The sequence below is a fragment of the Periplaneta americana genome, chromosome 1, assembly GCF_040183065.1.
Source record: "Periplaneta americana isolate PAMFEO1 chromosome 1, P.americana_PAMFEO1_priV1, whole genome shotgun sequence".
NCBI lineage: Eukaryota > Metazoa > Arthropoda > Insecta > Blattodea > Blattidae > Periplaneta > Periplaneta americana.
Window position 1 is genome coordinate 99,918,709 of NC_091117.1, and position 16,413 is coordinate 99,935,121.

At 39.9% G+C, this 16,413-nt stretch overlaps 1 protein-coding gene across 2 annotated transcripts in view; it reads right to left on the reverse strand.

Annotated features, from left to right (window-relative positions):
* Window positions 1-16,413, reverse strand: part of Myo31DF (Unconventional myosin ID) — a 125,265-nt gene that overhangs the window by 16,742 nt on the left and 92,110 nt on the right. The window contains exons 15-16 of one of the 2 annotated variants that reach the window (XM_069824846.1): window positions 15,973-16,128; window positions 3,355-3,495 (exon numbers count right to left, since the gene is read on the reverse strand). In XM_069824846.1, the coding sequence (XP_069680947.1) occupies window positions 3,355-3,495; window positions 15,973-16,128 (297 nt within the window). The remainder of the gene's footprint in view (window positions 1-3,354; window positions 3,496-15,972; window positions 16,129-16,413) is intronic. The other variant, XM_069824855.1, reaches the window with a different exon arrangement.

A 16,413-nucleotide genomic window follows, 5' to 3' on the forward strand; every position in this document is an offset into this window, starting at 1 on the left:
GATTCTAACAGTTTTTGGTCGATTACTGACAGCTCGAACCGGAGATGTTTAATCTGTTCTCTAACCAGCGCTAGGCTAGTGCGTCTCAATATCTTGAGATGGATGGCTACCTGACACTGCCTCACCAAATGATAAGAAGAGGACATAGAATATGTGCGTGAAATCAGCTGGGCAGTTCTCTGCTACAGCTCCAGTCAATTCAGATTATGAAGACGATGAAAACAATTCTTATGTTTTCAACTCAAGTACAACAGATTTTGAAAAGCAAAAAGAAAAGAACTTGTCTACTGCAGAGTATGAGCTCTTACAATTCTTCAATGGCAAAGGGACAACCTTGTGCACTCTAGAGAATTACGCAACAGTGAAACAAGCTTTTATAAAGTATAATACAAGTTTGTGTTCCTCTGCGCCTGTAGAAAGATTGTTCTGTTTTGCAGGATTTATTCATTCACAAGCAAGGGGATCCTTATCTGATAAATTCTTGAGAAAGTGTTTTTTTTTTAAGGAAGCAGTTAATATTCATATGTAGCATAATTTCATTGCTGACTGGGAAAAGGAAGAATGTTCAGTTACAGTGTTTATATAAAACTTCGAGGTAAAAATACTTAGATTTTCAGTAATATTCTTATTTCTTTATATATTGTATCGAGTATTTGAAATACAAATGTATTTTGGTTAATTTTTTAAAAGTATTTTGTATTTATATTACAAATACTATTCTTTGAAGTATTTTGTATTTGTATTTGAAATACTTGGATGTCAGTATTTTGCCCAGCCCTGTCTATAAATACAATATGTCTATCCATGTCAGGGGGGTATTTACAAATTTTGGGCCCCTAGGCTAGTGTAGTTTTAGGGCCCCCTCATTATTACTATTATTTATTAATGACTAAGTGTTATGTGACTACCACTACCACTACCACTACCACTACTGCTAAATACTCAATATTAAAATTAAAATAATAGCATAGCAGAAAATACAAAAGTATTTAGGTCTATTATTATTATTATTATTATTATTATTATTATTATTATTATTATTATTATTATTATTAATTTTTTTATAGACGCCTTTGGAACTTTCTGAAGCACTCTCGAAAACTTTTTTTCTTTCTCTTTTTTGAGTTTCCGTTTATATGACCCATTTGCACTATGCATCAACTGCATTTTTTCACACGCCCATAAGTGACTACTAACCTACGAACTAGGTAGGTATATTTAGGCCCTATGAAATTTAACATGTTAACATGTTAACATAAAACGAAAAAAGTGATATTTCGAAAGTAACAAGATAGCAACAAAATAGGTTCAAACCTAAGAATCTGGAGCTTAGAACCTGGCTACTGGGATGTTTATTTGAGTGATGTTTATCATAATCAACACCCAGAGTCATGAAGGTCACATTCCTTCTGCTCGTCTTTTCCTGAGTAACCAATAATAACCAGTCTGATCACAGTTAAGTAGCTCTGTGGGCAGAAGGCCTAAATTTCAGTGTATCACTCTAAGAGGAGGATGCTTGAAGTCAATTCATGAGAATCAGAATACTTACCAATGCTAGGAAAATTGTATATCGACTATTCATGAGGAGAGACACTCACATGTATACATGTACTCACGAATGCAGAAACATGCGTACACATGTATTGATACGAGTATGTATGAAATTTTTAAAAGTTACCAGAATTCAATAAAACAGTGAATACAAGACATTTGTTTCTGACAAAAAATTATGGAACATTATGCATAAACCTTATACAGAGAATCTCAATCAGGTATTGGCTGGCTCCATGCAAACAAGAGGCAAGAGCTGCCGACAGATCAACTCTTGGCATTCTTGGTCCGTTATCTCCCCACTCAATGCATAATAAGTATGAAGTCAGTCTTATCAGTCAGTGTGTTTGGGCTACAGTGCATTGACAATAGCACTCCATGTGTAGGTGTCTTTAATATTATTGTGTGTGAATTAAAATTAATTTATTTAAACACCAGCCCACAAGTTAACACCAGAACAGTAAATTTTTGCATATGACACTTGTATGAAAACAGAGTCTTGAGAGAAATGTGTAGGTAATTTGTAGAGCAATTCCCTGGCATTCTGGTTTCACACACAGATACTATAAGAAAAATTATTCTTAATTTAGGAAAATAGGCTCAAAATGACAGAAATCTTAAGCAAAAAGATGTGCTCTAAAGGAAGAAAGACTTTAATGAAATTGGAGAATCAGAGTATTCTCCAAAGGAAACTCTATGTCGTGTTTCACAGGAAGTAGAAGTTTAAGAAGCTCAGCCCTTAGAGCTAAAATTGAAGTCTTATAAAGATGACAATAGTACACAAATTACAATCACATGACAATGTAAGTCATGTGATTTTCTCTAATTGGGTTTGCAGAATATTGCAGATGGTATTATTGATCAGTATTTAATCATTTTCTCAGATGAGGCTTGGTTTAATTTGCATGGTTCTGTTTGTTCACAAAACTATAGACACTGGAGCACAGAAAATTCCCGATTAATTCACGAATTTCCCCTTCATGATGAAAGAACTAGTGTGTCGTATGCTATAACTGCAATATGAATAATAGGGCTCATATTTTATGAAAATATAGTAAATGGACATAAATGTACTTTGCAGAAATAGTGCCAGTGAGTCTTAGTCGATAACAGAAAGGTTTTAGATGACAGAATAATTTCTAGAGGTTATACCCCACACTTTCTCCGAATCTTACCATGTGCAACTTTCATTTGTGGGGAACCCTAAATAATAAGAGTCTAAAGATATAACCATCACACTCTAGATCAGTGGTGACCAACTAGTGCTCTTTGTGCAAGAGCACTTTTTGCTCCAGACAAGCAGTATGTGAGAACAGATCATCCCAATGCTTGCAATACCACCACTGCTCTTTTTTGCACGTGAGCGCACACAGTACTTCGTAAGAGCAGCTGAGTTGGTTACCACTACTATGGATGAACTGAAAGACAATATAACGAATTCCAAAAGCAGAACTTTTGCATGTGAATTATAACTTATCAGAAAACGTCAGGAATTCTTACATGCAAATGGAAGTCACTTTGAAATTATGTGCATACTTTTGTTAATCAAGTTCTATGATAGTTGAATATATGCGGAGATAATGAACTGGAATGTTGGGAGTTGGTCGGTGGGCAGTTGTTGCTGCTTGCATGATATGTGACTGAGAGTCTCTGTAGGTAACAAACGTGATACATAATCGCAGGTGCTTCTTCTCATAAAACTTAGGCTCATCAAGTGAAGCAGACCTATCTTGTTTCCGTAATTATAAATCTGGTTGCTGCATACCACATTTACAACATACATTAAATAAAAATACTATATACCTCATGAATTGGTGATCCTTTCTTCATGGCTTTGAATTTCTTGGTTTCCAGCTTATAGATAGCGCTGTCTGTTACTAGAAGAGCTCGATCTGCACATTTGTTGAAACGATTTGTTTTCTGGATGTACGATGAAAACAACACCTGTAAAACATATATTCAATTTAAGCTTCAGAATATTAATTTTATTAATATATTGCTGAACTGTATCATTCTCCTATATATAAGATAAAGTGTGTATTGTACAATATTAAATCTATTGACGTAGACCTATATCTCGTCTTATAAAAGAAAACATATTTCCCAATTTCAGAAAGGTACGGAAAAGAACCAATATCGCGCACAATATAAATATTGCTTCACTATTTTTTTAGTATAAATTTATATTCATTAACAAATAATGGGTAATTATTTCATTTTATATATTTATGCCTATAACGACTAAAAGTGTATTATGTGTGTTTCTAGCTTTTAATTATATTTTCATAAACAATCTCATAGGTACAAAATTGTTGTTAAAATATTTAAAAAATATTTGTCAGATTGTAATACTTCAGAAATGAGAAATGTTTGTAATCAGGGGTGTAATTGTGCCAGGGTGCCACTTGATACTTTTTTCTGCAACCTGGGAGCACCCTGCTTCTTTATTTTTACATTTAAAAATAATAAATATTGTGGCAACCATGCCAGAAACTTATCATTGTCTTGGGATTCGAGCACGCGTCCAGCAGAAGGGAGGGCGCGCAGGGAGAAAGAAGGCGCGGGGGAGAGAGCAAAGCTGCGAAACGCTGAACCACAAGTCGGCGTGCACTGGGCGCGGCGAAGGGGAAGGAAGACTGGCCGGCACGGATTGGAGAGGACGGACATAAGGGGAACGTCTGGATTCCGAGTGGGGAGGCTCAGAAAGTTCACAAGCCACGCGGACCGATTGTTGTAACGAGATTGTTCTTGAAATCGAAGGAACGAGAAAGTGTGATTTAGCAATAAATAGAAGAGCAGAGCGGCACAGCGAGTTCAGTTCAGTTTGGACAGCAAGCCAGTCAGTTTGTGAAGCAGCCATGAGCTATCAAGGAAGCCAGCCTTCGAGACCGGAGTTCGACTTGAGTGGATCCGCAACTGTGGCAGCGACCAGGTGAGTGCGGCATATCCGGAAGTCTTGAGTTCGGTGTGCAGTGAACTTTATCTGAAAGTCTTGAGTTCGAAGTTCAGTGGACTGTCTCTGGAAGTCTTGGGTTCAATATACTGTGAACTTGAGTGAATGAGCTAGAAGAACTAGGCAAGGCAAACGAACTGTGAACTGACAGTTTTGTTTTGTAAATACTGCTCTGTGAACATTAGTTGAGATTAGGAGTACATTGCTATTCTCAATAATCCAAGTGAATTGTCATTGTCGTCTGTGGAGTGCAATAACGAATACTGTGTTGCTGTGTGGAGTGGAATATCCATTGTCGACGGGAGTGTTTAAACTCAGTTATAGAAAGTCATTATTGTTGTAAATAAAAAGTAACATTATTGTTTTGAATTAAAAGTCACAATATCTTACTTGGGTTTTATTCAACTTTGTATTTTAAAAGTATAGATTAGTGGTAGACTCTATGTATAATAGTAGTGACAATAATAATAATAATAATAATAATAATAATAATAATAATAATAATAATAATAATAATAATAATAAAATAAACTTTTAGCATAGCACCCTGGTACACTGGCTCGCAAAACTTTTGTCCTATGAAATAATGTGTAAGTGAACTTTGTTAGATATTATGTTGGCAATATGTCTACATACCCCACTCCACATGTCGTCCTGGGAAGGGAAGTATTTGGACTCTGACTTAGCTAATCGAACCAAAGACAACCTTTTAGAGCAATAACGGAATATGTAACTGACAGAAATAAAACATTGGGTCTATTTTGCACCGAAATGTTTAAAACATGTTGTTTATTTCTCTTGAGTATTAGCCTATATAATATTCCAGGAAAATTTTTCATCTTCCCTGCACATATAAATACCATGTTGGATCAGAAACATAGAATAAATCACATCGTGTTTTGACAAGAATATTATGAATATCCATGGGAAAATGTAATATTTTCAGATTAAAAATATTTTCTCACACGTCAGTCATGGTCAATTTAGGTATTTCGTCCTGTTGGGTCCATAAGGTTCCAACCAGAATATGTAACATCAACACAATGCAGTGGACGTATTTCTGTCGCTGTTTGAGGATGGATTTTCAGGCTATGAGGAGGAACTCTGTGTAAAATGGAAGAGAATTTGACTTCCCAGGAATATATCCACATACTGGAAAATACTGTATGCTACCTAGCATGCGCATGTTGCAACCTGATATAATTATATTTTTTCAACAGGGCAATTCCTCCATCTACACATCTTTGTTGTATCGATATGGTTCCAATATAATGTTTGGTGTTAAAAGCACAGACATTTGCTATTTCTATATGCTTTGCTTATTTTTTAGTTTGTTACATCCACATTTTCGTTCCATTACTATATGAGAGTAATATGCAAACCTTTTCTTTATGTGTGCAAAATATAAATTAAACTGCTGTATCCTACGGGATATAACTGACAATCAAGTTTTAAATTATACACATACCCATAAAAATTTGTCTTAATAAAATTATTTACCCGATTTTTTAGAATATTAATCTATTGATTGTTAGTGCCACCTTTAATCAATGTAATTTTATTAACGTAGTGTTATTACCTGGACAACAGCCAAAGAAAAATAAGCTATAGGCGTATTGTAACTCAAAGAACCGTGGCATGAAGAGGAGCTACAAAATGCCGTGTTTATTAAATTTATCTATATCACTAGATAACTAAGTAAACATATTCTCTTTAAGTTTACTAAGTAGCTTGGTTCAACCTTTCTGTTGTGATGAGAGGTGGTTTGTTACCTGCACGGAGACTACCTGCCGCCTACACTACTGTCCTAGAGTGAGTACAAAAATACCAACTTAAGAACGAGAAAAACTGTACAGTATATCAGATAAAAGTTTTGCGAGCCAGTGTGCTATTTTGTTCACGACTACACCCCGTTCCTACCCCCACAGGGGGAAAGCCATCTTGACTTTCTATTACGTCATGAGTAATACACAGATCATATTAACTAATATTTTTTGTTACAATTGCTCAGATTTTTCTTCTACGTGCTAGTGATACTAATAATTAGCTTTATTAAACCAGATTCAATTATTTATATTTCTGTTTCACATATTCTTATATGAAGCAGTAATTAGGAGAGGGAGAGACCGATTTAATAGCAAAGTGATATCTCCGTATTAGTTACTTGTATTCGCGGGAATGTTCCAGCGACTTGGTTAGAATTTGTTTCCCACGCAGGTGTTCGTCTGAGTCACTTAGAATCGGACAGATTTACGGCTACCTTGTGCGGGGTTCTTATACAGGCGCTTTCAAGCGTAAAATCCGAAAGTTGGACAAGACCCGTGGGAAAGCTATTGCAAAGCGCGGGGTTTTCCAAAAGAACGGGGATTCTCGAAAAATCTACTAAATAATTTGATGTTGTGGGAAGTCCAAAGTCTAAATTTAGAGGCGACGTATTTCGCGCCCAATGAGAAGAGATCTTGGTTCAGCTTATGAGGTCACTTTGGACCAATAGAGAATAGATTTTAGGTCGCTTAAGTGACGTAGTTGTTAGCCAATAGGATAGTTAGTTTTAGCGTAGGATAGGTTTTTATAAATAAGGGTGACGGGGCGCGGAGAGCATAACTACTTCTTTTCGTGTCGATGGCCCTACATACGGAGCCGAACTTTTCGTGTCGATGGCCCCACACACTGAGCTTTTTGGTGTCGGCGGCCCAACCTAATAGTCTTTCTTCCGGCGAAGACTCGATAGATAGAACTTTGTCATCGATGAGACTACTCGTCAACGTTTAGGAGCTTCGATCGTAGTGTATTGAACAAAGGATTGAAGTTATAGCATTGGACAGAGCATATTCAGCGCTCCCATAGAGTCGATACAGAAGTGCGACCAACGATTGAATTACAAGTTCAGCCGGAAATACATACTCAAGGGTTTACCAAGTGAATACGACAATAAACTTATAGTTTTTTTTGGAATCAACACTGCCTTTTATATAAGTAGCCGGCTTGGTATTATTCCCGACATCATCCTACACCACAACTGTACCTCGGTTACCCTGAGTAGACCTCACGCCACACCGAGCGTCGAAATAGGGTGGGCTGGCGCCCACTACTTAAAACAACAATAAATTTGCCTACCCTATTCGCGCTACTCGACGGACGAGTGCTGACAGCCGTGGACCAGCAGGCTGATGCGAGCGAGGGCATCATCCATCGCATCGATTGATTGATTGAGGACCACGACCGAGACGCATCCACCCACAAATGGTTTCCAACGTAGGTCCACAATAACCACTCCACCATCAAATGGCGCTTCCCAACGCGGGGCTCGAAGGAAGACAGCTGTTCCAGTGACCGGCCCCGGGTGCGAACGCAGCACCAAACAACGCGGAGGACCGGACGGAGCAGTTCAGCCCTGCATTGCCGAGGAACGACGCTGGAAGGCGGGAAAAGAACCAGGCCATCGAGACATCACGACAACACCACAGAAGGCAACATGGAGACCACCAGAGAGAGGCGGTGGCAAGTATGAAGGGAGGATGTATAAATGTGTATATATGTATATGATATTTTGGGGGAATAATTATAAAGTGTATATGTTTCAATTTCTGGTGTGATATTTTGGGTATATATATATGTATTTTTTTTCTATTGTGTGTGATATTTTGGGGGAAAGAGTGAAACAAGTGTATTGCGTAATTTGTTGGAAGTGAGTAGAGTGCAAAGACAGGCCTAGTTAGACTATTATTGGGAAAGCGAGCGTCGGATAGATGACAGAGCAGCATATAGATGATACTACGTAGCCATAGGAGTAAGGTAGTTAGGAAAATACGAGAAAGAAGAGGAAATAGAAACAAGGGAACTATGGAGCAAAGGAAGGACGAGGAAATTATGGAAATTAGGGAGGAGGTTGAGAATAACGCAGGACAGGAAATAGAGGGAGAGCGAACGGCGGAAAAGCAACAGAGGAGAGAGAGTGGCAAAGGGGAAATGACGCTAGAGTAGTTATGGGAGCAGATGAGACAATTCATGGAAAATAATTCAAGGGAAAGTAGAGAACAAATAAAACAAATGGAAACTAAATTAGACAACAACTCAAGAGAAAGTAGAGATCAAATAAAACAAATGGAAACTAAATTAGAGAATAACTCAAGGGAAAGTAGAGAGCAGATTCTGAGGGAAAGTAGAGAACAAATAAAACAAATGGAAACTAAATTAGAAAATAACTCAAGGGAAAGTAGAGAGCAGATTCTGAGGGAAAGTAGAGAACAGATAAAACAAATGGAAAATAGATTGGGGGAAAGTTAGAGAGAGATTAGAGATCATATTGCAAAATTAGCAGAAAGAGGAAACAAGATGGAAGACAAAATAGAGAAGCTAGAGGGGAAATTAGCCGAGAATGGGATCGGAATTGAGAACCAATTGAAGATAGCTATGGATAGGATGTCAGAAAGTATGAAGGATTTAGAAGTCAGAGTTAGAGATAGCACTATGAAAGAGAATAGCGATCTAAAATCAGCAGTTGAGGAAACGATAGTGGAGAAGGTTTGGGAAATTCAGAATTCGGTGGAAGAGAAAATAGGTGAGATGGATCAGGAAGTGGACGGTCTCAAGCAAGCCATAAAGAATAAGGAAAGGGCAGATAACGAATGTTTGGAAGAATTAAGGAGTAAACTAAACTCAATAAACGACGTACTAAATGGGGGTAGTCCCGCAAATTTAAGCGGACATAGCAGCTCGGACCGTGCAGTTTCTAGACAAGAGGGCACAAGTGAGAGCCCGGCATCAGATAGTAACATAAATAGAAGACATGTCAACAATAGTGTTGGTGAGGAATGTCAGACCTCAAGGGATGATGTGCATAGTGAGTTAATAAATGTAAACGACAAGGCATATTTAGGCAGTCCTCAGTACCCCACCCACATTATGAATGAGATTGGTACCCTATTTTTGATGAGGTTGAATTTTCAAACCCACATAATTACATAAGTGAGCTGGAAACGTACTTCAGAGTAAGAGGGGTGCCGGATGACCTAAAAATGACTGTTGTAAGAAAGAGCCTAAAGAGCCGACCACTCAACTGGGCGCTAGTGGCCCTAGGGGTAATGTCACATATGAGGAATTCAGAGAAAAATTTTCGGAGAGATACTGGGGACAAAGACAACAACAAAGAATTAGGAAGGAAATTAATCAGAGCAGGTTTGACGCGGGAAGAGGCGTCTCTATGATAGACTATTTTCTTGAACTTGTTAAGAAAGGGAAAAGCCTAAATCCGCCAATACCGGATTCAGAGCTGATCCAAACTGTGATTTCGCAGTATCCAGAGAACATCAGATATAATCTGATCGTAGCAGGGCCCCGAGACTTCGGGGAAACAATAGATCTATTGACTTCGCTGGATTGTTCGGACGCCACACACTATGAATGTAGCGGACAGGTAGATTATGAACGTGGTAAAGGAAAGGGTTCAAGCCCCACTGACCAGAAAGCGGGGAAAGGGGCAAGTACAGCCTTTTCATCCCCAAGGTCAGGAGCCCAAAAGCCGAGTAGCTGGGGTTGTGACCGGAGCCCCAACAATGTATATAGTCGATACCATAATGGTCAGAACAGAGCGAATAGTCCCAACAGGGAGAGAAGGAGTGACCCGCCCTTTGGGGGTCCTTACAATAATATTAGGAATAACCAGAGCAATCATAACAGGATGAGAAACGATAGAGGTGGTGTTGGTCCCGTGCGTAGGGTTAACCACATACGATGGTACACGGGAAGGCAAGAGAACGGAAATAGTAGGCTTAGAACCCAACCACATTGGCTTCGAAACAGAAATTACAGACAGGGATTCTGGCAGCCTAATTTTAGCAGGGGACCGCAAAATCGAGGTGATCGGAGGAGACAAGAGCAGGAGAGAGGTAGACGAGATGTCCTACAAGAAATGGCCTCACAAGGGTGCAATAGGCCCCCTACACAGTGTAACGTGGGACAAAGTAGGAATAGAGACGTGAACGGACGTCAGCAAAGTCCGGTCAGAATGAATATGGGCCGGGAGCCTATAAATAGCAGAAATAGAGACGAGATAGCAGTGGAACCGAATGCATCACACTCGGGAAACTGCTAGACAGAAGTCTCAAGGGTTCGGAAATTTCTGTAGCTAAGTGCAGTAAGTCACTATCAAAAGAATCCACCAATACGGTAAGCGTAAAGAGACAGAGCGAGATTAATAACCCAGAGTTAGAAAATGATGGGACTTATGTATTGCCGTATATAGATGCTAAAATATTTGGGATAAAGTGTTGTGTGTTGTTGGACTCGGGCTCCACAAATAATGTATGCAGCTTGGAATTTTTTCAAAAGGTTAGGGATTCAGGGATAAAAATGCAAACGTTACCCATATGTTCACTGTACTGTGCGGGTGCCCTAAGCAGGAAGAAGGAAAAGGTGAAATATCAAGTATGGTTCGAGTTAGAGTGCGGAGACGTGAAATTAAATGCAATTTTTTTTGTGATTCAAAGGTTGACTACCGACATCATTATTGGAGTAGAAAGCTTCTATGAATGGCACGCGCTATTAGATTTCAGGCAAAACAGACTAGGGGTTACGGCAGGTAACGGCAGTGTAGGCCATGTCCCATTCAGTAGGAATGACCCTAGACCAGAGATAGACGAGAGAACCGCGGAAGAGATAGAATTACAGGAAGAGTTATTTTTCGTAGAGCATCTCAAAATTTGTGAGAATGTAATTATAGAGGTTAATCCGTGGGAAGGTAACGAGGTAACTAGGGGAGTGTGTCAAGTAGACTGCGGAGAATGCGAGTTGTGTATCGGCGAATTAGTCCAGGCGAGACAAATAGGACGTGATCACATTAGCAGTAGGGCCAACTATTGTAATGAGGAGTCGCGTGGCAATCTTAGGCAGGTAGACGCGTCTAACAATAGGAGGACAGATACTTTCGAAATAGTGAGAGATAAAGTTAGCCAGGCACACGGCCTGAGTGAGAGTGAAAGAAAACACTTAATGTATGTTGTAGGTAGCCATTTAAAATGTCTTTTCAGACGCGCCGGGTCTGTGTAAAGTGTATACATACAAAATTAAGGTGGTAGGAATGGAGGAATTTTGGCATAAATGTAGACCCATCCCCCTATCTTTAAGGGCTCAGGCAGACGAAGTCATAGATGATATGTTAAAAGACGGAGTTATAGAAGTATCAGACTCGCCTTACGTAAATGCATTGTGCTGGGTTAGAAAGCCCAATGGAAGCTTAAGAGTAACGATTGATGCCCAACACGTTAACTCGTTTTCAGTTAAAGATAATTTCAGGACGGAGTCAGTGGACACTTTGTTAGGCCGTGTCAGTGACTGTTCTATATTCACTAGTTTGGACTTGACCAGTTCGTATTGGCAGATTCCGCTGGACGAGGACTCGAGAAAATTCACAGCGTTCTTACATAACGGGAAAGTTTATCAGAATACCCGATGCCCATTCGGCATCGCGAGTTCTGGATCTGCGCTATTAAGGGCACTTGACATAATTTTTGGTGATTCGACAAAAGGTTTTCTGGCACAGTACATTGACGATTTTCTTATATATGACAATAATGTTGATAGGCATATTAGAGATATTGATTTTGTACTGACTAAATTGAGAGAGGCTGGTATGACAGTCAAGCTGGAGAAAACAGCATTTTTTAAAGTTGAGACAGTTTTCCTGGGTTACGTAATTTCGTCTGACGGAATTAGACCGGACCAAGAGAGAATTCAGAGCATTTCGAGGATCCCGCCGCCGCGGAACCGGAAACAGGTTCGTAGATATCTAGGTATCCTACAATACCAGAATCGGTTTCTCGTCAATTATGCTAAGCATGTAGCCCCACTCAGAGCATTGCTAAAGAAGGATACACCCTTTAGGTGGGGGTCGGCAGAGCAGGAAGCATTCGATCGAACGAAACTGCTTTTTGCCGACTCAATTCTGTTGGAAAGGCCTAACGACAGCCTACCTTTTCAGATTTATACTGATGCGTCTTCATATGGATATGGAGGAATTCTATGTCAGACAGATGAAGATAATAAGCGACTTGTGATTGCCACAGCTTCTAGGGGACTGTCGCGTACCGAAAGCAACGCATCAATCACGGAATTAGAGATTTCTGCTGTGTACTTCGCACTACAGAAGTTCCGTCAGTATATCTTTAATAGGCAGATCATCATATTTACTGACCATGTCAGCCTAGCGTTTCTGAGTAGATGCAAATTGACGAACTCTAGAATATCTAGATACGTGCATGAAATTTTGGCTCATGATGTGACGATTAGACATATTCCGGGGGCAGACAATATCTTTGGTGATTGTCTCTCACGTTTGAATTCGAAATCGGGGTTACCGGAAACTATCACCGCCCCCGCGTACGAAATTGCCGTGATGAAAATTGATTCCACGAGGAATGGAGCTCTGACGGGAAAATTTCAGAGAATTCCAGATTTGCAGCAGGAGGATTCCACGATAAGGGCCTTAATGGACAAAGCTAGAGAAATCTCACAGGTGAAAGATGAAGTGTATGGATTGCGCTCTGGTATCTTGTATAAATTGCATGGTAGGGATATCCAGAAGTGGAAGATATACATACCTGCGAGTATGGAGAATGAACTTATAAATAACTTTCACCTATCTATGTGTCACTCTGGGAGTGATAGGATTATTTTAAATCTGTCAGAATCGTTTTATATTAAGCAACTGGCAAAGAAGGTTAGAAGGGTAATATCCCGCTGCGAGGTCTGCCAGAGGGCGAAACCTCTAAATGTAAGGTATAACAATGTGCCACAGGTCATTATCAGGGGTAGAAAGAATGAGCTTGTAGCAGTGGACGAACACGGTCCAATGCCCACATCGTCCTTCGGACACAGGTACATATTTGTTACGTACGATGTATTCACTAAGTTTGTAAAGATTTACCCTCTAAGAAATATCTCTAGCAAGTTGTGTGCTGATAAGCTGGTTAGAGACTACATACCGACTTACGGTCCGGTAACAGCGGTGCTCAGTGACAATGTGTCGGTACATAAATCGAAAGTGTTTTGCAAAAGGCTGGAAGATGCGGGCGTGAAGCTATACAATTGCTCCGCATACTTTCCCAGCGGGAATCCCTGCGAAAGAGCACTAAGGGATATATCATTGTATCTCCGTATTCTGTGTCACCGAAACCATAAGGACTGGTTTAGGCAATGTGAGGTGATAGAGAGAGTCATGAACCACTCTATCAATCCAACGACCGGAATAGCTCCGATCAAACTGATGTTAGGGATCGATCCCGATCCCAGGATCAAGAGTTTGCCGCAGGCAATACAGGAGGGTGAGCCTCCTAGTGCGGAACTACTGTGTAAACTAGCTTTCGACCGAATCAGGAAAAAGGCTGAGTATAGACTCGGTAAAGCCAAAAGATATCGCCACAAATGGGAGCCCACAACCGGCGATTTGGTATTGCTAAGGGACTTGAAGTTATCTTCTGCCCTTAGAGGACGTTACTCACGCATGGAGTTACTGTACAAGGGGCCCTACGAAATTAAAAGTAAATACGGAGACCATACTTTCGAATTGGTAGAAAAGGGAAAAATTAAACCTGTTGGAAGGTACCACAAGCAACTCTTGAGGCCTTTCAAACAGGAGAGACAAGGAGGCAGGAATGAGAAAGAATAAGGCTAGTTAGTCTCACGCGTACAGCCAGGTAAAAATGTACAGTGCGGCTGGTACAACCAAGCACGCAGAGTGTGTAATTGATCAATGAGTAAATAAATGTAAATATGTGAATGAATGGGATTGTACATATGTAAATGTGAATATAAATTGTACATTGTTGTGCCTATTGTGTGAGAGTTGTGTACATAGAAAGGCTTGTGAAGATATATGTACTATTTATTGTAATTGTTTGTAGTGGCATTATAATCAGATTGTATTGTAAATAATGTATCACCGGCTGACCGCGAAGGGGAACTATGAGGCTAGTTATAGGCAGAAAGCGGGGACATCTCATAGCATTGGAAACTCTTTCGGGAATTTCCAATGGTTATGTAGATGGGCATTTGAAGCAGTAATTAGGAGAGGGAGAGACCGATTTAATAGCAAAGTGATATCTCCGTATTAGTTACTTGTATTCGCGGGAATGTTCCAGCGACTTGGTTAGAATTTGTTTCCCACGCAAGTGTTCGTCTGGGTCACTTAGAATCGGACAGATTTACGGCCACCTTGTGAGGGGTTCTTATACAGGCGCTTTCAAGCGTAAAATCCGAAAGTTGGACAAGACCCGTGGGAAAGCTATTGCAAAGCGCGGGGTTTTCCAAAAGAACGGGGATTCTCGAAAATTCTACTAAATAATTTGATGTTGTAGGAAGTCCAAAGTCTAAATTTAGAGACGACGTATTTCGCGCCCAATGAGAAGAGATCTTGGTTCAGCTTATGAGGTCACTTTGGACCAATAGAGAATAGATTTTAGGTCGCTTAAGTGACGTAGTTGTTAGCCAATAGGATAGTTAGTTTTAGCGTAGGATAGGTTTTTATAAATAAGGGTGACAGGGCACGGAGAGCATAACTACTTCTTTTCGTGTCGACGGCCCCACACACTGAGCTTTTTGGTGTCGGCGGCCCAACCTAATAGTCTTTCTTCCGGCGAAGACTCGATAGATAGAACTTTGTCATCGACGAGACTACTCGTCAACATTTAGGAGCTTCGATCGTAGTGTATTGAACAAAGGATTGAAGTTATAGCATTGGACAGAGCATATTCAGCGCTCCCATAGAGTCGATACAGAAGTGCGACCAACGACTGCATTACAAGTTCAGCCGGAAATACATACTCAAGGGTTTACCAAGTGAATACGACAATAAACTTATAGTTTTTTTTGGAATCAACACTGCCTTTTATATAAGTAGCCGGCTTGGTATTATTCCCGACATCATCCTACACCACAACTGTACCTCGGCTACCCTGAGTGGACCTCACGCCACACCGAGCGTCGAAATAGGGTGGGCTGGCGCCCACTACTTAAAACAACAATAAATTTGCCTACCCTATTCGCGCTACTCGACGGACAAGTGCTGACAGCCGTGGACCAGCAGGCTGATGCGAGCGAGGGCATCATCCATCGCATCGATTGATTGATTGAGGACCACGACCAAGACGCATCCACCCACAAATGGTTTCCAACGTGGGGACACAATAACGACAACCACCCTCATATATTATAACATATGTTCATGTTTTTCCCAGTATCTTATTTCACTTCAACAATAATTATTAGTTTCCTATATAAACAATACTCAAAACCGGATGAGCCCAACAGAGTAGGCGACCTCTCAGGTCTTATCCTGATGATGGAACCTGTATGTAGTTCCGAAATGTTGGAAATGTTAAGTTCCAGGCCATGGTGGATTACTCAAAAGCCTAATTCTAATTTTCTCTTCTGTATAATTTACATAAACTCCTAAAATACAGGAGTCATATTACCGTTTGGAACTTGTCAACATTCCGAAGGTTGTTGATGCTTGAAACAAACATCTGACTATTTGGATTGGCTTGAGGATTCGCCAGGTAGTTTCCTTCCCATTTCCTGTTTTGACCCCAGACTGACCGTTTGCCTCTGAGTGCAGAAGCTGCACACATCTAAAAAAACAATACTTATGTTAAAAATATAAACAATTCTATACTTGTCTTGTTGCGTACACAATTATACAATGCAAGTAGATAACATTATTTAAAATGCAATACGATTTTAGGACAAAGTATGTTGTCTATTCTTGATACACACACTTTTAAAACTGTTAATTTTTAATTATGTACTGTGTTAAATGTTTAAACTTAAGAAGGTACTACACCTTTGTGACTAGTTTCGACGTGTTGTGCGCCATTTTCAAGATTTTGCATGCTGTTCCAGTGTCTTGTTGCTTG